We start from the raw sequence: 23,464 nt of genomic DNA, 5'->3' as shown, positions 1-23,464 counted from the left end.
GGGCTCGAACCCGTGTCCCCTGCATTGGCAGGCGGATTCTTAACCGCTGCGCCACCAGGGAAGCCCTCTGTTCTTTTAATTTGCATAATTCTATGGCTAAACAAACCCTGGAAATTATAAGTAAGCAATGAAACATGCTTCCCCCCATGGATTATTTTATTATTATTTTTATTTTGGCCGTGCCGTGTGGCTTGTGGGATCTTAGTTTCCCAACCAGGGATTGAACCCGCACTCTCAACAGTGAAAGCACCGATTCCTAACCACTGGACTGCCAGGGAATTCCCATGGATTATTATTATCTTCTTCTATAAATTTTATTTATTTATTATTTTTGGCTGCATTGGGTCTTTGTTGCTGCCCACAGGCTTTATTTAGTTGCGGCTAGCGGGGGCTACTCTTTGCTGTGGTGCGCGGGCTTCTCATTGTGGTGGCTTCTCTTGTTGCGGAGCACGGGCTCTAGGCGCGGGGGGCTTCAGTAGTTGCAGCGCGCGGGCTTAGTAGTCACTGCAACTAGAGAAAGCCCACCCAGCAACGAAGACCCAACGCAGCCAAAAATAAATAAAATAAATTTAAAAAATAAATACGTTAAAAAAATAAATACGTTTCACAACGTAGACGGGAAACATCTACATCTCACAACGTAGATGGGAAACATTTCACAAACACCCAACATAATTTGCATTTGTAGACTCTCCACCAAAGCAGTAAAAACTTCCCCATTAACTTCCAACTGGGTGTTAAAAATAAGACAACAGGCCCAAAATGGAGTTGCTTATGCTAAGCCCCACGTCACCAAACAGAGACTCCATGTCAGTGTTGGCTCTTCCAGAAATGGCATCTTAAACCATCAATCAGGAATCATCTGATCAGAATTAGTTAAGTAATATGCCTGACAGACCCCTGCAGTCCCCTGAAGAAAAGCAAGTTTGCAATAAGCAACCTGCTTTTTTTGCCTAGTAGAACTTTCTTTTTTTTTTTTGTGCGGTACGCGGGCCTCTCACTGTTGTGGCCTCTCCCTTTGCGGAGCACAGGCTCCGGACGCGCAGGCTCAGCAGCCATGGCTCACGGGCGCAGCCGCTCCGCAGCACGCGGGACCCTCCCGGACCGGGGCACGAACCCGCGTCCCCTGCACCGGCAGGTGGACTCTCAACCACTGCGCCACCAGGGAAGCCCAGCAGAACTTTCTTGTTCCTGCTTCCTTCTGCCTCTAAAAAGTCCTTCAACATCTGTTCTATCTGCTCGACAGGACGCTGCTCAGTTCAGGAATCACTGAACAGAGCCAATTAGATCTGTGAAAGGTACTCAGCTGAATTTTAACACCCACAAGGAAGTCTCTGCAAACATTTGTTATCGTTTCTGAGGTCTCATCCAGAAGGCATTTTACTTGCAATAGCCTTAGAAGCAATCCTTTTTCGTAAGAAAAATATTTCACAAGGGAAGGGAAGTGATTTGTCCTTCCCAGCTGCCTAGTGGGCGGCCCCTCTTGGAGATGAAACCCCACACCTTGTTAGGGAACCACTGACCGAAACTGCTCGCCTTTGCCAAGCACGATAATAACCACTTGCATGAGTTGTCTCATGACAGGAGGTCCTGATAAACAACATGGTGCTTGCAGGAGAATTCAGGAGGGGCCAAAACGAGGGAGGAGGTGCCAGTCGGTAATATGTCCTGCCAACCTCCCACAAATCCTCATGCTAGAATCCATCTTGGCGGAGAGATGCGTGCACCACCAGGAAGGACCCTGAGTCAGCCCAAATATGGGCACAAGCAAGATGCTTGGCCAGAAACAACCCGGAAACTGACCCCATCACCATAAACCTTGAGACTGTGAGCCACGTGGCAGAGCCGTTCTCCTGGCTTCCCTTACCCTGCTGCTCTCTGCTGGGGCGCCCCTTCCCAATAAAGTCTCTTGCTTTGTCAGCACGTGTGTCTCCTCGGACGATTCATTTCTGAGTGTTAGACCTCACTCTCGGGCCCTGGAAGGGGACCCCTTCCGGTAACAACTTGAGTTTACTGAAGGCTCAGAGGTGCCCTGCAGTAAAAATTATTTAAAAACGCACACCCCCAGCACCACAAATGTCTCACTAACCTTGAGCCAGGGTTTCATTTTGGGGCAGAGGTCGGGTGGAGGGGACAGAGGACAGGTTCCAGCCACTGTCGGCCACATGGTGGCCTGTGAGTCACTCCCACTCCCCTGGACCCTGTGATTCTCATCTAATGCCGATGACCACACCCTCCTCTTTCAGAGGTTGGGGGATGAGCTGCCAAAACCTGGGCTCTGGAGACAGATTAAAGCGGGCTCACTGACAGGGAGGGAAACTGCCCACATTCTCGCTGCTCTGCCAGGACGGACGTGGGACTCTCCCATTGTCTGAGCAGCGATGGGTCTCGCTGCCTTTGCTCGCTCAGAGAGAAGGGTGGAGGACAGGGGCCTGCCGGACTTTGATGCTGGACTGGCCAAGTGCACCGAGGGCAGGATGACGGGACGGGCAGGTGTTGACTATGACCGTCCCTCTTGCCTGATCTGGGGCCCTGAAGGGTGGCTGACGTCCCTCTTCTTTTGTGGACTCATAAACACAGAGGGGCTGTACGTAGGAGATTTTCTGATGGGTTTTCTCTCTCCTTAAGGACTACCTCCTTCTGGAAAGGATTATACACACTTCCTTTCAGCCAGGAAACGATCATCAGTCTGCTAATCTCCTTTCCTCTCCTGAGCAGGGAGAGAATCAGGGCGTCTCAGAGCAGTTTCTTCCCCCATCCGGCCTCTGATTCTCCCCATCTCAAAGCAGGGTGGATGGTGTAAGATATCCAAGGTCCAATTCGGGGAGGCGGCTTTATCCTCTCCTCCTCCTTAGCCTCTCCCAGTCTAATCATTTGCCACGTGCTGCCGGCCAGCCTGCCTTTGATATCTCTCCCCAGGCCCTCCTTTCCTCTAACTACCCTCCCACAGCTTCCTCCCTGGTCCCTCTGAGTCCAGGCTCCCCCCAAAGGCGCCCTCCTGTCCCAAGGCCTCTCCCTCTCCATCACAGCCCTAGCTTTGTCTTCAGAGTGCCGATCACCACGCGAAGTCGTCTCCTTGAACAGCGTCTCCTCCCGCTTGACTGTAGGCTCCATTGGCTCAAGGACCTTGGCAGGTGTACTTGGTTCATCGGGACCCTCTGTGCAGCACGATGCATGTCATATAGCACGTGCTCAAGAAATGCCTGCTGAATATTTCTTGAATGAAAGGAAGGGTGAATGTATGGAAGAGAAGAAGGGTAAGTGGATGGGAGAATGAGTAGTAAATGAACGGATGGATGAAAAGGTGAGTGGATGGAGGGATAGATGGACAAGTATATGGAGGGATGGATGGAGGGTTGGATGGAGGGATGGATGGAGGGATGGATAGATAAGTGAAAGAATGGATGGATGAGTGTCTGCCTGAAAGTGTGAATAGATGTATGAAAGAGTAGATGGCTGGGTGAAAGCTTGAAGGGATGGGTGGGTGGGAGAAAAATAAAAAAATGAGCTAGGGCTTCCCTGGTGGCGCAGTGGTTGGGAGTCCGCCTGCCGATGCAGGCGACACGGGTTCGTGCCCCGGTCCGGGAAGATCCCACATGCCGCGGAGCGGCTGGGTCCGTGAGCCATGGCCGCTGAGCCTGCGTGTCCAGAGCCTGTGCTCCGCAACGGGAGAGGCCACAACAGTGAGAGGCCCGCGTACCGCAAAAAAAAAAACACGGGGAAAAAATGAGCTAAAGTTTTCCAAAAGGAACTTCTTTTGCAGTCAGTCAACCCTCCAAGCTCCAATGAAACAATTCATTGCTACAGCACAGTGGTGCCAATGGCCGCGTCCTTACTGAGAGGACCAGCCCAACCCCCATCTGTGAACTGGGGGTCTTCTCAGTCCAAAATGCCAGTGGCTGGTGGGAGACAACGGCTGAAGGGAGGGATGGTCAAAGGAGGGAGTTCACAGTATCTGAGCCTAACTTCCGGGTTCCCTGAGGCTGATCTAGACGGATGATCTAAAGAAGTGGCAGGAATGCACATTGGAGGGATCTTTCTAACAGCTTGTCTGTGATTCTATAGCAGTCCTGGAGTCACATATCTTCTTTTTTTTTTTTTTTCCATTTCAAACTGCAGGCTGAAAGTTCTAGAAGACGATATAAAAATGGCTGTCAGTGTCATTCATTCAAAGAGCACCCTTTAAGCCCCTACTGTGTGATAGGGGCTTTCTACTTTCTAGGGATGCGAGATACCACCACGAACAAGAGGAACAAGAAGACTTTGCTGGGCTTACAATCTGGAGGAGAAGCGTGGAGACACGACAGATTAAACACGTTTCCCTCCAGAAGGCGACAAGGGGAGGCCTCGGGATCTGAGAGGCAGTGATGAGAAGGAGCCGGTCATGCACACCGAAGGGGAGAGGCTTCCCTGGTGGCGCAGTGGTTAAGAATCTGCCTGCCAGTGCAGGGGACACGGGTTCGAGCGCTGGTCTCGGAAGATCCCACCTGCTGCGGAGCAACTAAGCCCGTGCACCACAACTACTGAGCCTGCGCTCTACAGCCCACAACACAACTACTGAGCCCGTGTGCCACAACTACTGAAGCCTGAGCTCTACAGCCCGCGTGCCACAACTGAGCCTGTGAGCCACAACTACTGAAGCCCGTGCGCCTAGAGCCCGTGCTCCGCAACAAGAGAAGCCACCGCAATGAGAAGCCCGCACACCGCAAGGAAGAGTAGTAGCCCCCGCTCACCGCAAGAGAAAGCCCGCGCACAGCAACGAAGACCCAACGCAGCCAAAAATAATATATAAATAAATTAATTAAAAAAGAAGGGGAAAATCGTCACAGACCATGCGAATGGTTAAGTGCAAAGGTCCTGAGGTAGGATTGAGCTTGGCCTGGCCTAGAATCTGAGGGGTGGTTGGGCGCTCGGGCCAAGGCAGAGGCGAGATGATCCTCAAGTTACTCCAAAGTCCCCAGGCTCCTTAAGGAGCATCTCTTCATTAAGTTCCTAACGAAGGGACAAACTTGGCAGTGAGTAAGTGGTCCCCAGAGAGTGAGCTGTAATGATCCTGAAAGGGGCTGTTCGGTCTTTAGCTTTTAAATTTCCATGGTACTGGGGGCGGGGGACAGGGAGGTACTGTAAGACAGGCCAGCACTGACGGGAAGGCTGGACTCACCCACTCGGTAAATATGGGTGGAATATTTATGAGCCAGGCCAGTGATGTGAGTGGGAAGCACAGAGATGCAGAAACAGACGTGACCCGGCCCTCCCGGAGCTCACCGCCAGCAGGTGACCAAACTCTGGGGGGTCCGGGCAGAGGCAGAGCCCTGAAGGAGAGGGCTAGAAGAGACTTAGCAGCCGCCTGCAGGGACAGGGCTGGGGGCAGAGAGGGGTGTGGGAGGACCCAGAGGTCTCTCAGGACAGCTGGGGGTTGGGGGGACAGAGACTGGGAGGGTGGCGAGCTGGGTAGAGGTCACGCCTTCACTTTTGGAGAGTGTCTGTGATTAAGGCAGGGAGCCTGCTAGGTCACTGAACAAACAAACAACCTGGCATTTCTGGAGCGCTCTGCACCCAGGCACTGTGTGAAGAGCCGGACACACATGTTACCTCGTGGTTTCAGCTCTGGGATGAGAGTAAGGGTTGCAGGGCTGAAGAAGCACCTGTCGTCAAGGTGCCAAGAGAAGAAGACCACACTGTGGGAGACAGGCTGCCACCCACAAGGATGCTCCTCAAGACGCATGCGGGCCTGCTTCCTCGGCCATGGCGCTGCTGATAGCAGGGCGGCCTGTGTGTCGCACAACACGGAGCAGCATCCCCAGCCTCGACCCCTGAGATGCCAGCAGCACCTCTCCCCAGGCGTGAGCACCAAAAATGTCTCCAGACACTGCCAAATGGCCCCCGGGGGAACACTGCCTCTGTCTGAGAGCCGCTGAGTTGGACAGACACTGAGCTTTGAATCCAGACAGACATGTGAGAGAAATGACAACCCCACAGACAGAGGAGGGCCTTGGGGAAGCTGCTCCTCAGAACCCACCCATGCTGCCTCACCAAAATGAACCGTCAAGTGAGCTGAGTTTATAATTTTGACCTTCCACAGATTCCCGTAAGCTCTCACTCAGTGCTAAGGGGCGTGTAAATGAGTGAGTACAGCCCCCGGGGAAGAGCAATCGCTTATCTCCTTCAAAAGAAATCCATCCTCAGGCCTGTGTGCACACGGGTGTTCAAGGTGTTTTGTCTGGAAAACAAAACCCTGGCAAAGCAAGCAAACACCCAGCCACTGGCGTTATAAAGAGCATCCTTCATCTCCACCATCGAAGAGCTGCAAGACTGTGGGGCAAGGAACCAAACAGTATGAATTGCCCTTCCTCATTATCCCAAGGAATGGCCATATGGGCTCAGTGGAACAACAATGAAAAAGGCAAAAGGACCAATACAGCCCCTTTTATAAAGATGTGGAATGTTTTGTCAATGTGTTCGTCCACGTGTTGTACTGTGTGGCCTTTCTAGTTCCTGGGCGTTAGCTCCCCTACTTCCCTATGTGTATGCTTACTGTAGTCAAACTTTAGAGTCATTGCACACACACACACACACACACACACACACACACACACACACACAAGGTGAGGCACTGGACACAGAGCCAGGGGTTTTGGTGGGGGACAGATGGGGTTTTTTGGGGGGTGACCCAAAGGAAAGCAGAGACTGCAGGTGGATGGGTAGAGGGATGGAGGGATGAGAAAAGGGACAGAGAAAGACAGAGAGACTGACCACATCTCGGTGCTAACTTCCAGGCCCCGAATCCAGTCACACCTAAAGCTTCCCCCTCGGAACATTCTAGTGACAAGGGCCAATCAATTGCCCTTTTCCTTAAAGCCAGTTTGAGTCGAGTTCCTGCTACTTGTGCTACTTGTGATGCCCGGGGTCTGGAAGGTTCAAGAATCCTGTGGAAAAAGGCAGCAGCTCACTGGGAAGTTGGCCCCTGGAGTATAAACGTCAAATGGCATCAGTGGAAACAGCGGTGGGAGCTGGGGAGAGGGTTAAGCCTCACAAACTCTTCCCACTGGAACGCACCTAGGGTACCACCTGGAGGTCCAAGGGGTCGTAGGCCGACACCCGCAGATCCTGAAGCAGGGCTTTCAGATTGTTCCTCAGGGCAGTGTAGGGCGGCTTCTCCTCGTACTTGAGGGCCATCACCACCTTCAGGTACTTCTGCAGGGTCTCTGTGGTCAAGACACGGGAGGAGCCTGAGAGGGGTACCCAACCCAGAGCCTGAGGGGCTCTGGCTAGAGGGTCTCAGCCGTGGTGCCCACTTGCTCGGTGCTTCCTCTGTGCCCGGCACTGCCACGACCACTTAGATTTAAATTGTTTTTTTTGGAAAACATCAAACATAAGCAATAGGAGAGCGGTACCATGAACAGCAGCGTATCTGTCACCCAGTCTCATCAGCTGTCAACTCATGCCCATCTTGTTTCATCAAAACCCCTACCCCTTCCCCATCCTGTATTGTTTTAAAGCAAACCCAGGCTGATTATACAATTTTATCTCCGACTATTTGGTGGGTATCTCTAAATGGGAGCCAGCAAGCTTGTACGCCGGGAATCTCTGTGGCCAGGACCCAGCTCAGCTGTTCTCCCACAAAAGGCCCACGGAAGGCAGGGAGCCGATGGACGCAGCTATGCACCAAGACTACTTTATTTATGGACTCTGCAGCTTGAACGTCAGACAGGTTTCACGCGTCACCAAGTGTTCTTCTCTTGACTTTTTTCCCCTGCCATTTCAAACTGTAAAACAATTCTTAGGGGACTTCGCTTGCAGTCCTGTGGTTATGACTCTGCGCTTCCACTGCAGGGGGCACGGGTTGGATCCCTGGTCAGGGAACTAAGATCCTGCAAGTCAGGGTATGAGGCCAAAAAAACCCCACAAAAACTTAGTTCACTGGCTTACGAAACCAGGCTGGCTGCCCCAGGGATGGAGTTTAAAAGATAGAGGCTGTTTTAAAAGATAAAGCCTTTTTGTTGTTTGTTTTCCCTAAATAGCACAATACCATTATTACACTTTTTAAAAGTGCTAATTATGAAACCAATACAGTAATCATAATAGCTCCCACTTGAGCAATGTCGTCTCAGGCTGGCTCTGAGCACGTTTAATTAGGGCTGCGGCAGAAGCTAAGGCAGCACCCCTGGGCCCAGCTCTACACTGAATTCTCGGGACAACCCTCGGGAGGTGAGGGCTATTATTCGCCCCATTTTACACGTGGGGAAGCGGAGGCTCAGAGAGGCTGGTAAACCTGGGGCTGAACTTCCTTCTGCCCCCGCCCACCCCAAGCCTGGCCCCACCAGCCCCACTGGCGCCACCAGCTCCACTTCCCCGTGACTGCCTTAGAATCAGCAGAGCTGCAATAAACTAACCGTGGGGCTCCTTGTTTTTTTTTTGGTCATGCTGGCGCAGCTTGCATAATCTCAGTTCCCCGACCACGGATTGAAGCTGGCCGGGCCCTCGGCAGTAAAAGCCTGGCATCCTAACCACTAGACCACCAGGGAACTGCCAATGGGGCTCATTCTTATGGAGCAAGAGCCCGAGGCTGGAGGGGAGAGTGACTTGAGCAGCAGAGACATGATCTGAATCCAGGGATTTCAGGTAATTTAAAAATGAGTCCTGGGCTTCCCTGGTGGCGCAGTGCTTGAGAGTCCGCCTGCTGATGCAAGGGACGCGGGTTCGTGCCCCGGTCCGGGAAGATCCCACATGCCGCGGAGCGGCTGGGCCCGTGAGCCATGGCCGCTGAGCCTGCGCGTCCGGAGCCTGTGCTCCGCAACGGGAGAGGCCACAGCAGTGAGAGGCCCGCGTACCGCAAAAGAGTCCTTACAGACTGGAGGGGATAAACTATCCTTTCCCGGCTGTCTCTCTGCCTCATGTTTAGAGAGCAATGTAGACGTCCTACAGCAGGCACGCTGGAAAAAACCACTCCCCCAAAACAAAACCAAAACAGCCTCAATCTCCAGTAAGAGGAATCGGCTTTAAAAATGATGGTTCACATGAAAAGATGCTCAACAGCGCTAATCATTAGAGAAGTGCAAATCGAAACTACAGTGAGGTTATCACCTCACTCCGGTCAGAACGGCCCTCAGCGAAAAGTCTACAAACAATACATGCTGGAGAGGGTGTGAAGAAAAGGGAACCCTCCTACACTGTGGGTGGGAATGTAAAGTGGTGCAGCCACTATGGAGAACAGTATGGAGGTTCCGCAGAAAACTGAAAACAGAGCTACCATATAAACCAGCAATCCCACTTCTGGGCATATACCCATAGAAACCTCTAATTCAAAATCATACACACACCCCAGTATCCATAGCATCACTATTTAAAGTAGGCGAGACAGGGGAGCAACGTAAATGACCACTGACAGATGAACGAATAAAGAAGACGTGGCATATATATAGGTATATATATACACACACAATGGAATATTACTCAGCCAAAAAAAGAATAAAGAATAAAGAAGACGTGGCATATATATATATATATATATATATATATATATATACACACTGGAATATTACTCAGCCAAAAAAAGAATGAGATAATGCCATTTGCAGCAACATGGATTATCAAGCTAAGTGAAGTAAGCCAGACAGAGAAAGACAAATATCATATGATATTGCTTATATGTGGAATCTAAAAACAAAAAAACAAATGAAATTATAAATAAGACAGAAATAGAGATATAATTAGAAATACATTTTATAATATAAAATACAAATATAAGATGTATTTCTAATTATAACCCATTACTCACATACATATATATCAGTATAAATATGTATCACTGAAGATACGGCATTTCCTTAACTTCTGTAAGGCATTCGTATTTTTCTGTTTTTTAATTTTTAAAAATCCTGTTTTTGACCTGTTAAACGGATTTCAGGACTAATGAGTCAGAACTGTAGTTTTAACTGACGTTAAGTGTATTATACCACAATTAAAAAAAAAAACCCCATAAAATTCTACAGGTATTGACACAGAAGTCTCTAAGGTATCACCTTCTTAAATGAAAAAGTAAGTCCGAGACCAATATACGTAATATGATTCCATTAAAAAACCCCACACATTATGTGTGTGTAAACCTGCATGTGTGTGTGTGTTGCTGTTATTATTGTCCAGACACACTTCTGAAATTTGGGGGAAGATTTCTGTCTTTCTGCAAGGGGCACAAATACATGTGTGATTTGGAAAACTCAAAGAAGGAAAATAGACTGGTGTAAAGAGAGGCATCCCCGGGATGGGCCTGAGCCCCGGGTCCCTCCAAGGCCCCTGCCTGCTCCCTCCCCTTGGGACATACCTGAGGTATTGATCCAGTGACTGCACTGTCCCACGAGGCCTTCTGGGTTGTCAAGAAACCTGAGAGGACAGAGGTACATGTGAAAGGCCTTTTAGGGAAGGAGAGCAACCTTCTGAAACAGGATGTCTAGTAGATGTGCCCTAGTTCTCATTATTCACGGTAGTTAGGACTTAGACACTGAAGGAGCCAATTCTGAGCCAGGAGTTTACCAGAAGCACAGCTTCCAATCGCAACATTTTTACCGACTGATCAATACATCACCTGGTTTTACCTGTGTGCCTAAAAACATCTTATTTAATATAATGTTGATCCATTCACATGGATCTCTGGTCCAACAGCACTGAAGGATGCTCATCTCACACACGTATTTCCTTGCGCTTAGCACTTCATCACTATGCTTGGGGCCATTTTAAACAGCAAAATCCACCCCCGCCAAAGCATAAAAGTGTGGAAAATGTGGCACTAAACAGACCACATGAAGGACACTTGTGAGCTGAAACAAGAAGGCAGAGTGTTGCCTTGTTCAGCCTCGGGTAGGATCACGTGCATCGGGCAACTCAATTTTCTCCACTCTGCGTGTCTGAGAATGACTTTGAAAGCCATTCAAAGTATTGATTTTGGGGTTACAGATACATTTTAGTGAAGAGGTCAACTCACAAATACAGAATCTGTGAATAATGAGGATAAACTATCTATCTGTCTATCCACACACGTATTTGTATACATATACATGTATAAATACACAGACACACACACACACAGACAGACACACATCCTCTTGGACCACTCAAGAAAAATGAAAGTTGCGGCGGAGGGACAAACTAGGAGGTTGGGATTAACGTATACACACTAGTATATATAAAATAGATAACCAACAAGGACCTACTGTATAGCACAAGAAACTCTACTCAATATTTTGTAATCATCTATAAGGGAAAAGAATCTGAAATAGAATATATATATATATTCATATATATATCCATATACATATAACTGAATTACTGTGCTGTATAATAAAACTAACATGCTGGGGACCTTCCTGGTGGCACAGCGGTTAAGAACCCTCCTGCCAATGCAGGGGACACGGGTTCGAGCCCTGGTCCGGGAAGATCCCACATGCCACGGAGCAACTAAGCCCGTGCGCCACAACTATTGAGCCTGCGCTCTAGAGCCTGCGAGCCACGACAGCTGAGCCCTCGTGCCACAACTACTGAAGCCCGCGCACCTAGAGCCCGTGCTCCGCAACAAGAGAAGCCACCGCAATGAGAAGCCCGCACACCGCAACGAGGAGTAGCCCTGCTCTCCGCAACTAGAAAAAGCCCGCATGCGGCCACAAAGACCCAACGCAGTCAAAAATAAATAAATAAAATAAATTAAAAAAAAAAAAACTAACATGCTATTGTAAACCTACCTCAATTAAAAAAAAAAAAGCAAGAAAGAGAAATGAAAGTTCATCCACTTCCTTGGCTCCATCCTCAGAGTCCTGGCCTCCTGTATCCTCCTCTGGCCTGCACCACCGGGTTGGCTCCCCACTGTCCACCCAGGCATGGGGTGCTGTCCTCCCCTTCCCCGCCCCATAGCCCACAAGTCCCCAGGCCCCACCCTCCTGCTCCCTAGCACTCTCCGCCCCATTCCCCGCTCTGTCCATGGCTCTAAGCCCAGCTCAGGCCTCACCCTTTCTCCCTGGACCCCAGCCTCCTCCCTAGCTTTCCATGCAACCCCCCTACAGCCCCAGAGAGTCTTTCTATGCCCAGAGTGGACCCTGCCCCTCCCTGCTCGCAGCCCTCCTGTGGTTCCCCAGTGCCCTGTTGGGAAACCTCTGGCATCAAAGACACCAGCCCCTGTGGCTTTGCCTCCCTGGCTTCCTCCCTCCATCTCATACTCCAGTCACACCAAACTCCTAGCCCAACCAGGTCACACATCCACCCACATCCCCTGGCCTCTATACATATTGCTCCTCTGCCTTTGGCAGCCTTTCCCCACCTTGACCCCCCGTGAGTGGCTGCTCTCCCTTCTGGACATGGCTTGAGGGCTGGTACCGTGGAAGCTTCCCCTGGACCCCTGCAGGTTGGGGAAACAGCTCCCTGCCGAGTGTCTGCACACCCTGCGCATAGGTCCACGGATCCCCTACAGCAACTCTCATATGTGCACAAGAAGGGCTGGGTCTGACCCTTGTCTCTCCCCAGCAGCCTCAGGGTGTATGTGGTAAATGATTGAGCGAGCGAGTGATGGCAGAAACGGGCTGTGCCAGCCTCAGGACATTGTAAATTGTGTGAGCAATTCTCCCATCACAGGCTGTCACTGTGTTCGTGGGACCTCCCCGCCCAGTGGCAGTCTTGAGAGCAGGGACCAACTGCAACCAGAGTCTGTGCTTTCCCTGCTGGGGGCCTTGCACAACAGAAAGCCATGGGGAATCAAATTGCCTCTCCTCTTTCTTTTATTCATTCATTCTGTCATGAACTAGAACTTTCAAAAAAAATGAATACATATTTGCTGAGTGAATGGAAAAAAGCCACGCACACCAGTAAGACGTCGGAGAGGACAGGCTAGGGCTCCGGAAAACGTGCATGTGGCAACACTGCCCCCTTGTGGGCCCTTTGGTTACTGCCTCAAGTCAACCGACAGAGGCTGGGCTGGTGGTGTTTAGAGTGAGTCCCACCATCACCACCGATGCTCCCTGTGGAGTATCTTCATGTTCCCCGCCCTCCCTCTGTGATCGTGGCTGGGATCTGGGGTTCTGGAAGGAACTCTTACTTATTCTGAAGTCATTGATAAGAAAGTGATTACTAAGACCTATTTTATTTACTCTGCGTCCTACTTGGCAAGGGCGGAGCCTCTTAGTGAAGCGTGTCACAGTCACATTTGTTTAACTCCTGTGAAGGGGAAGGTGGGAGAGCGGTGAAAAGGGAGATACGACTGTTCTTAGGAGTTAGAGGAGGTAGGGGGAGGGAGGATCCAACCCAGTGGAGCCTCAGGAAGCAGGTTCAGAATGCACGAATGAACGAACAGAGAGTTCACACATGTGACATGCTGTCTATCCAGAAATCTTGCCTCCCCTTTGTCCGCCTGGGAAACTCCTCGGCAGACCGGGTCAGGCGTCTCTTGGGTAAGTGCTCCCAGGGGCCCGAGGCCAGGTCACGTGCCTCCCCTCTGCTCCCAAAATGCCCCGGGGCTGCCTCCACCCTCACAGGCACCGCTCACTTCCTGCCTGCGCGTCTCCTCCCGGCCTGGGAACCTCCAAGGCTGGGGCTGCCTCTGCCTGACCCGTGTGCCCACACGGAAGCCCAGGCCTGGGTGTGAAGAAGGTTCACGCCTTCTTTCCTTAGTCGTTCATCCATCCTGCAACTATCTCATGAGCACCCACAACGTGCCAAGCGCTGTACTGCGAACGACACAGTGACAAGAGAGCTGACGCGGTCCCTGCCTTCAGAGAAATCCGACTAAAGGGGGCACTGCGGAGGAGTCCGCTACCTGGCGCCCAGTGTCACTGTGATGGCAGAATCCCAGGGGTCGGCAGCCACAGGCTGGAGACATTTCCCAGCCCCCACTGCAGCTTGGGGTGGCCACGTGACCAAGAGACATGTCAATTCCGGTCCTGCCCTCTAAAAGCAACGGGTGTCAGTGGCACTAGAGCTCACACCCAGTATGAGGGGGGCTGAGGTACCCCACAACCCTTGGTCTCCTACCTTGGGGCTGTTAGTGAGAAGGAAGTAAAGATCTACCTCGTTTGGGCCGCAGTCTTTCGGGGTCTCCTCGTAAGAGCAACTCAGCCTCGTCACTAACACAGCAGAGCGCTTCAAGGAGCAGTTCACAAACTTCAGCCTCACTTAACTGCTTTAGCGGCTGGGCTGTGGGCTCCGACTACTTGTGTTGCTAATTCTGTGACTCGTTTTCACCTGACTTCAATGCAAAAATGGAAAACTACTGGAAAACCAGAAAATAAGTGCAGAAAGAAATGAAGAAAGCAGGGAAATGGGCTCATGTTCTGGCAGGTTCTGATGCAGAGGAAACCTGGGAGCTGAAGGCTGCTCTCTCTTTCTCTGTCTCTTCATCCTTCAGCAGAGATGTTGGGGCCTATTAGCACCGAAGTGGGACCTCCTACTTGCCTCACTGCCTTTCTGGAGGTGATTCATCTGTCACAACTGCCATGAGACCTGCCCTGGCCTTTAAATCTAAAAGAGCAGGCATGCCCACACCCTGACAGCCCCCCTGATGGCTACCCAGGGTTCCGAGCTGATGGCCCCCACCGCCTGACCTCTGCCGTGCTGTGTGTTTCACGATCTCTGTACTGTCTATCTCCCCCATTAGAATGCGAGTTCCCTGAGGGCAGGGATGTTTGTCCTTAGTTACTCCTGTATCCCCAGGCCCTGGAATAGAGCTTGGTGCATGGGAGGTGCTCACTGAGTATTTGGTGAGTGAAGGATGGTAACAACCAAACACCACCAAGCCACGTGCGATGGGCCGCCCATACTTGGGAGACACTAGCTTCCAGGTGAAAGGGCCTCCTCTGGAGTCAAATGACCTGGGAGCAACTCTAATCAGCTGTGTGACCTGGGCTGATTACCTAAGCTCTCTGTGCTTTCAGATCATGAGAGCACTTACCTCAGAGCTGCTCTGAGGATAACACAGGGGAGCACTGGGCGCACTGCCCGGCACAGGAAAGTATACAATAAAGGTCAGCCTTGAACAGGTCATTACGGGCAGGCCAACGTGACAGGCGTCCCTTCCTCTGAGCGTGAACAAGCAGGAGACCTGATGCAGTGGGGGCGAGGGAAGGGCTCCCCGGGGACTGACGACTAAGCCGAAACCTGAAGGAGGGTGAGATTTGGGGCATGGCATCTGGGTGTGCATTCGATCAGCATAAATCAAACATAACACATTTCAAACACAACGTATTTTTCAAGGACACAGCTACACCTAAAATTAACTGAGGAGAAGCACTGAGCTTCTTTAACAATGTAAAGTTTAAAAAATAAAGCATTGAGTGAAAGAAAGAAAGAGAATGAAATTTAGAGCACAGTACCATTTATGCAAGTTAAATACACTCATCATATGTTGTTTAAGGACATAGACGTGTCTATACAAACTTATTTGAAAGCAGTAGTCAGAAGCAGTAAAGTTGATGCACGTGTCATGATGGGGTTAAAGTGTTGAGTGAAAAAAGCCAGAAACGGTGAGATTCAGAACAGAATACCATTTATGCAAGTCAAATACACACAGTGCCACCACCGTCATGCAAGTTTAAGGATACAAGTACATTTACGCAAGCATATCGGTAGGACATATATTCAGCAAGTATGTGTGTCCACAGTTGAGAGAAGGAAGCTGGGGGATAATTAAGAGGGGGCAAAATAAAACGAGACAGAGGCTCAACAGGAACCAACAACACAGCATACTGAGAACTGAAAAGTACGACAGACTCAATGCTGTTCACTGGAGAGTTTTCCCTCTTCCCACTCTGCACACTTTGCCTGGATAATCTCTCATCCTCTCCCAGGGCCTCTGCTGACAATTCCTGAGACATTGCTGGGGTCTAAGGCTCCGTTTGGACTTCATTCCTGCACTTCAGATGGGAGAGCCAACCATCTCCTGGATGGCCCCTCCTGGATGACTCCTCTTGGGGCAACTCTCATGCCCCAAGCCTATACCAGAGTTTGAATCCCAACGTGTGGACCTGCAGAGCTTCCCTGTATCTAGCCGTCTACTGTCCTTGGTGCTGAAGACCGAAGCCCCTGTGCTTGCTTCCCTCTGAGCCCAGCTGCCCTCTGTCCTTGGTGCTGAACCGCGCACTCAGCAGCACCTCCCTTGGCACAGCAGCACCTCCCTTGGCACCGAGGTGCCCTCTGTCCTTGGTGCTGAGCATCTAAAACAGAACCAGCAGGACCCGGCGCTTTTACATGCAGAGGTGAAGGAAGCATGTAAAAGAAGCCACTGTTGCCAGATGCCGAGGCAGGGCCCAGGCCAAAATGTTCAGGTTGCCTGTGGGTCCCCGTGGGAGTGAATGACTCATGGTGTCCTGTACACTGTGAGCATTTTCTACAGGCCAGGCTCTGTGCTGAGTGCTGCGTACCTGACTCCCCCGAATCCTTCCACAGCCCCCTGAGGTGGGTGCTAATAGGATCCCACCTGACGGAGGACACTGAGGCTTGTGGAGGTTAAGCTGCTCACCCAACACCCTGCAGCAGTGGGGCTGGAGTCTGACCCCAGGCAGTGTGGCTCCAGATCCCATGCTCCTGTCTGCTGGAATGGACGGTAGAGCAGATTCCCGAGAACTGCAGAGGCCTTGACCCTGCCAGATGCCGCCTCCCCCTCTTTTCTGTTCCCTATTGGGTTCTGAGCTTCAGTCCCCCCTGCAGGGGTGCTGGGCAGTGATGGGCTCTGCTGACCCCCAGACTCACTTCTGTTTCAGCTTCATGATATCCTCGGTGTTGGGAAGGCAGTTCGTCCATGGCAGGGTCCCATAGAGCCACTTCAGCAGACAGTAGCCCAGGGTCTGGAGGTCACTGCGGCGGGAGGGCCCTGGGGAGGGAGGGGAGGAGGTGGCGGCTCAGTCCAGATGTCCTGCTCACTGACACGCCCCCCCTCCTTTCTCTCACGGACTCAAGCATGGGCTCACACACTCACCCAAACATACAGGCTCTCATCTGTTCATTCACTTCTCACTCACCTACCCTCAGTCCCTCATGGGTCTCTCGATTACTCATCCACTCCCTCAGCCATCCCTTCATCCCTGCTTTCACTAGCTCACTCCCTCATCTACTTGTCTTTCATTCATGCACCTATTTATTCAATGAGTCCTCAGAGCCCTGTGTGCCAGGCCCCTTTCCACATTCTTAAAACACAGATAAGAGCCTGGTTGGGTCCCAGCCCTTGACAGTCCAGTGGAGAGACAGTTATAGCGTGGGATCATCTGGGTTATAGAGGAGACAGAACAGCGCATGAGGGAACGCGGAACGATGGGCACTGAACTCAGCCTCACTCAGTAAGGGAAGGCAAAGGAGACAGCAGCATGATTTTTCTTATGCTTCCTAAATCACACGATGTAGACAACACTCCATATAAGCATTCAACAAACAGTGAGAGTTGACTGTGCCAGACCTTTGCCCTTTGGTGCTGGAGGCACAGGTACCATCACTTCCCCGGGGGAGCTTAGTGTAGTGGGAGGGTGCGGGCAGGTACATGGATGGTCATATCAAGGGGTTGGGAAAGGAAAGGCCGAGACCTCCTCAAGGAATATTCTTCTCAAAGTGTTCTCTTCTCTCCCCATACACCTTCCTTGGATAATTTCATTCCCATCCCTGGGCTTCAACTGACAACTCCTGAGATACTGCTGACATCTGAGTCTCCATCCAGACCTCGCTCCTGTACTGCTGACGTGGACAGCCAACTGCTTACTCAACAGCCCCTCCTAGATGACTCCTGGACAACTCTCACGTTCCAAGTCTACAGAGATCCTGAACGTGAACCTCTGGAGCCGCAGGGCTTCCTTGCAGTCAACTGCTCACTGCCCTTGGCGCTGGACTACTGCCCCACGATGACCTCATGTGTGTGGGCGCTATCCATGGTCCTGAATCCCTACCGTGGCTCCCTGGCTCAGCCTGACTCCTGTGTTTGGCCATCTGCTGTCCGTGGCTGTGAAAACCTACAACGGCCCTTGTCCGAGAAGCATGTCTCCATGGTCCTGAATCCCTTCTCTGGCCTCTTACCACATCCCTTGTGCAGGTCCATGCTAATGAACTCAAGGTCCCCCTCATGTGGGCTCCTGCTGCCTTCGTTGTACGCCACGTGTCTGCCACCTGGCGAATAGCGGAAGGTGAAGCCGTAGCCTGCCAGGGTCACCTGTGTGGACGTGGGGAGAAGCCATACAGTTTGAAGGTTAGGAGCTTGGATTCTGGAGTCAGAGATTTCAATCGTGGGTGTAATTTGAAACATAATGCCAAACAGTACACAAGGGTGTGAAAAGAACACAAACCAACTGTCCCCATCACTGCTCAGCCCCCCTAAACCCACTGTCCAGAAGTAACCACTAATATAGATTCTTATGCATTATTTCAAATCATTTTCTTTAAATAATCAGTAAACACATGTGGTACGGGAGGGGGCTCTAGTTTCCCACACATGGATCACACTCTACCTCCTGCTGGACACACAGCTTACTGCACTTCAACAGTGTATTGACTCTAGAGCCAGAAAGACCAGGTTCCAATGCCAGCTTGGCCCTTTAGTGGCCATACAACTTTGGACAAATTATGAAACGTCTCTGTGCTTTGATTTCTCCATTTGTAAAATGAAGATATGACAGTCCTCACCTTGCAGGGCCGTTAGGAGGCTTAACTGAGTTTAAAACAAAAAGCCCTTATCTACTAGACACACAAAGTTAGCCACATCAGCTTTTTAATGGCTGCATTTAAAAAAAAATTTAATTAATTAATTAATGTCTGCGTTGGGTCTTCGTTGCGCACGGGCTTTCTCTCTAGTTGTGGTGAGCGGGGGCTACTCTTCACTGTAGCGCACGGCTTCTCACTGCAGTGGCTTCTCTTGTTGCAGAGCACGGGCTCTAGGCACGCAGGCTCAGTAGTTGTGGCGCACAGGCTTAACTGCTCCACGGCATGTGGGATCTTCCCGGACCAGGGCTCAAACCCGTGTCCCCTGCATTGGCAGGCGGATTCTTAACCACTGCGCCACCAGGGAAGTCCCTAATGGCTGCATCTTATTCTGCCGAATGGAGAGTAGACAACTGTTGGCTTTGTCCATGTGAGACCTACATCTTTTTCTTCTGGTCACAGTTTGTGATGGTTAACTTTATGTGTCAGCCTGACTGGGCCACAGGGTACCCAGACATGTAGCCAAAGGTTATTCTGGGTGTGTCTGTGAGGGTGTATCTGGATGAGATGAATATTTAAATCAGTAGGCTGAATAAAACAGACTGCCCTCTCTAGTGTGCTTGGGCCTCACCCAATCAGTTGAATAGAACACAAAGGCTGAGTGAAAGGGAATGAATGCCTCCTGCCTGACCACGTGAGCCGAACATCAGCCTTCTCTTGCCTTTAGATTTGAACAGAAATATTGGCTCTTCTTGGGTCTCGGGCCTGCCAGCTTTCAGACTGGAAATCACACAATCACCTCTTCTAGTTTCCAGGCCTTTGGATCTGACGAGACACATTATCAGCTCTCCCGGTCTCCAGCCTGCCGACTGCAGATCGAGGTCCCTAGATCAGCTTCCATAATTGTTTGGGGCAGCTCCTTATAATAAATCTCTTTCTCTCTCCCTTACATATATACGCACACACACACACACACATACACATTCTATTGGTTCTGTCTCTTTAGAGAGCTCTGACTACTATGGTTCCAGGGTTTTTCTCTGGGATCACCCCTCTCCAATTCTCAGTCCATGTGTCTGAGGTGGGGCTCACCTGATCTATTTCCACTGGGGTTGCTAAACTGAGGGGATTTGAGCCTCATTTGCTGGTGGTTATTTTGTCACCACAGGGAAGACAGTTTGCCTGATTATGAGCAATGCAAACACAAGAAGAGCCCAGAAACGGAAGACCCAGCTTCCCAATGACTGGGTCTGAGTTCTTAGATTCAGCCATGCTTGAAGCCAGTGAAGTCCTAGATTTTTCCACTCCATGGAGCAATAAATTGCACTTGGCCCTTTTTAAACTTTTTTTCCTCTTTCGTTTTTGCTTAAGGCATGTTAAATTGGGTTTCTGTCATTAGCAGGAGTAATTAGAATTTACTTTAAAATACTAATTAGTACTCTACTGGGAGCATGTATTTGAGGTTTTCCAATTTTACTGTCACGATCAGTGTTGTCAGGAACATTTTGTACATGTATCTTCGAATACATGGATAAGATACGTTCCTAAAAGTGGACCCAGTAGATCAAAAAACATATGCAGTTGAATTTTGACTGCTATGTTCAAATTACCTTCCAAAAAGGCTGCCCATTTCATACTTCCAATAGTATGTAAAGAATTCCTAGTTCCTTACATCCTTATCAGCAGGAGATATTATTTTTCTTTTTAATTTTGTCCACCCAAAGGGTAAAAATAGTGTATTTTAAGAGTAATTGCTGTGACTATTCGGGAGTTTAAGCATCTTTTCATACACTTAACATGTGGATTTCTTTTTCTACGAACTGCTTTTCCTATCCTTTGTCTATTTTCCTACTAAGTCACTTATCTCTTCTTATTTATTTGAAGGAACTCTTTACACATGATGGATAGCAATTCTTTGTCTGCAATAAGCATTGTGAAATGAACGCAGGTTTTGAGACAGGTGAGATCCTGAGCCCAGAGCGCCCCCAGGATGGAGGAGGGCCTGGCTATTACCTGGCACAAGTCCTCTGGATTCACAAAGATATTCTCAGCTGTCACGTTGCCGTGAACATACTCATTCTCATGGAGGAACTCCAGGGCATCCAGCTGCGGGGAAGAAAGCAAGCGTCTCTGTGAGCAGCAGGCTAACACAAAGAGGCTCTGATGCAAAGCTCCGGAGGGAACCCCCACTGTCGGGCCTGGGGTCACGTGGTGCTGCTTGTGGTGGCGGCAGCGGTGGTCCAAGCCTGACTACTCCTAAGTGAAGCATCAGGAAGCCCACCCTGACAGCACACCTCAGCATGTCTTCTAATTAGGTTTTTGAAAAATTCAGCATTAAAGCTGATATTTGGTTTTCCATTGACCTCTTATGTCTATCTCTTAGCTGATCTCAGGAGGGGAAGAAGCTGGTTACTTATTGACCCCCCGCAAGAAAGAAAACCCAGCACTCATGTACATCAAAGAGGTTTTTTCTCATTTGCCCTAGGGAGCAGAAATACATTTAGCTAAGTAATTTATATTCTGATCTCTAGCTCTGACTTTTCCATTGAGCTCATATATTGAACTGCCCAGGTACTCCTTACATCTTGATTACAACCCAAGCCCCCGTCGACTCCAAGGCTCTACTGCCCACCAAGTTCTGCTTGTTCAAACTCTCCATCCCCACAGCCCAGCTCCTCCTCAGGCCTGGTCCTCTCTGTGCTGACCTCACCCAGCCTCCATCTCACCCCTCCGGCCCATCCCCACACCGCCCACAGGGTCTTTCTACACACAGAGCTGACCCTGCCCTTCCCCTATTCCCAATCCTCGCGTGGCTCCCCAGCGCCCTCGGGACAGAGTCCCGGTCCCCCAGGTTGGTGTTCAAGGTCCTGCGTGATCTGGTCACTGCTGAGCTCTCCACACCAACCTCAGCTGTTACCTTTCCCCTCTACACGTCACACTGCAGACACTCTGAGCGTAATGACCTTCGGGACTCACCTGATGTGTCACTCCCTTGCCACTTCCATCCCTCCAGCAATTTACACTGGGTCCTCTTATTCTCCATCACTTCTAGTCAAAGCACTTTTCACAATTTGTGCAACTGTGATTTAATATCATCCTCTCCCACTAGACATAAAAACCATGACTGTGCTGCCCCCCATGGTACTCTCAGCCCCTGGGACAGTGTCTGATTCCCAGCAGGGACCTGATAAATATTTAATGAAATGATGGATGAAGGAAGGAATGAATGAACAAAAGTCTTGTGCTCTCTCTCCCACACCAGCCTTTGCCTAAGCTATATCCTTGGCCTGGAATGTTCTCCCATGCATCTCCACTCCTACTCTACCCAGCACCTTGCTATATCCCACTCTTGACTTAGAAATGACCTCTACCAGGAAGTTCAACTGAACCCCTCAATTTAGGCTGGGACCCTTCCTCCAACTGCTACGGTCTCCTGACAATACTTATCACTCTGTTTTTTTTTTCTGGCCGCGTTGCATGGCATGCAGGATCTTAGTGCCTCAACCAGGGATTGAACCCGCGCCCCCTGCACTGGAAGTGCAGAGTCTTAACCACTGGACCGCCAGGGAAGTCCCACTTATCACTCTGGTTCTAACAGCCTGGTGTTCAGCTGTGTTGGTCACCGTGCTCGCCCCAGTGCCCAGCAGAGGGAGGTGCGGGCTGAACGTGTCAATGAGCAAACAGACGGATAAACTAGGACCCGGGGGGCCATCCTCTGGATGGGAGCCTGCAACTTTCAGGGACTTACCAGCCGGCAGGCCATCTGGAACACAGAGTTCACTGACATCACATGCTTCGGGCAGTCATCCAGGATTGACTGAAGGCTCCTCCCCAGGATGGGGAACACCAAGAACCTGGAAGACATGAGTGTCCCAGCAAGTGGGAGAGATGACCAGGGGAGGGGATGGAATACAAGCCACCAAGGATGGGGTGTGGCTGGGGGCTACCAGATCCCGGTCCTGGGTGAGATGAAGGGTTCGGATTGGTGGGGGACCAGCCTGCCTCAAGGCTGGGGGAAGGAAGGAAGCAACTATCTGGCCAATGGCTCCAGGGTCCCAGCCACGCCTGGGCATGTGACAGGGAGAGAAAGGAAGGGGCCAGTGAGGCGAGTGGCAAGTGAAGTGACTCACCTGTACTTGTTCTGGTGAATGCCAAAACCGACGCAGGTGGGGATGGCCAGCTGGGGGGTCGAGTGCTGTTTTTTCCACTTGTTCACTGTGGGAGGCAGGGGCCTGACAGGTTAGGGCCCACCTGGCCCTGCACCCACAATGGACAGCAGCCCGTTCCCAGACCAGAAGCAGAGCACGCCTGAGCCCAGGCCACACACTGGGTCTCCTGGTTGGTGATGTCGCCTCTGTGGGTGCATGACAGCGAGGGGGGTGACGATAGCGGGTGTGAACATGGGAGAAAGCACTGACAAATCTGGAGTGAGTGGAAGCGGTAAGAGCGACAGCGTAACCTCTAAATTCCCATGTAGAGCTAATGAGATTGGAGAGTGTCTAAACTGGTCAAGGTGTCACTACATGTCCGCCCACCTTCCAGGATCTCAGTTGGATGGTACAGATCCAGCGGTGTGCTGATAAAAGTTTAACAGCTGGTTGTCTGGGGAAAGATAGCCTTGATCTGTCGTGTTTGCTGACCTCTGTGGTGTAAATACTTCCCAGTATGGCCAGTTTCAAGCTACCAATGTGGTATCATGGAAGACTGAGGTGGAAAGAGAGGCAGTAGTGTGCCCTTACATGGTATTTCCACCACACAGATACAGTGAATGTAAATAACCTCAAGAATATAGATAGTAGGGACTTCCCTGGCGGTCCAG

General features: G+C 50.7%; 1 protein-coding gene across 6 annotated transcripts in view; it reads right to left on the bottom strand.

The window, feature by feature from the left end:
* Nucleotides 1-3,727: 3,727 nt before the first annotated feature.
* Nucleotides 3,728-23,464, bottom strand: part of VRK3 (VRK serine/threonine kinase 3) — a 43,220-nt gene continuing 23,483 nt past the window's right edge. For all 6 annotated transcript variants that reach the window (XM_024768159.1, XM_024768156.1, XM_024768154.1 and 3 more), the window contains 8 exons: nucleotides 22,776-22,860; nucleotides 22,394-22,499; nucleotides 20,659-20,751; nucleotides 18,028-18,160; nucleotides 16,720-16,840; nucleotides 10,322-10,380; nucleotides 7,057-7,205; nucleotides 3,728-4,129 (listed from right to left, as the gene is read on the bottom strand). In XM_024768159.1, the coding sequence (XP_024623927.1) occupies nucleotides 7,057-7,205; nucleotides 10,322-10,380; nucleotides 16,720-16,840; nucleotides 18,028-18,160; nucleotides 20,659-20,751; nucleotides 22,394-22,499; nucleotides 22,776-22,860 (746 nt within the window). In that variant the 3' untranslated portion in view covers nucleotides 3,728-4,129. The remainder of the gene's footprint in view (nucleotides 4,130-7,056; nucleotides 7,206-10,321; nucleotides 10,381-16,719; nucleotides 16,841-18,027; nucleotides 18,161-20,658; nucleotides 20,752-22,393; nucleotides 22,500-22,775; nucleotides 22,861-23,464) is intronic.

Source organism: Neophocaena asiaeorientalis, unplaced genomic scaffold (genome assembly GCF_003031525.2).
Source record: "Neophocaena asiaeorientalis asiaeorientalis breed wild unplaced genomic scaffold, Neophocaena_asiaeorientalis_V1.1 scaffold629, whole genome shotgun sequence".
Lineage (NCBI taxonomy): Eukaryota > Metazoa > Chordata > Mammalia > Artiodactyla > Phocoenidae > Neophocaena > Neophocaena asiaeorientalis.
Note: the sequence above shows the minus strand (reverse complement) of the source record. Positions and strands in the feature narration are given on the sequence as shown.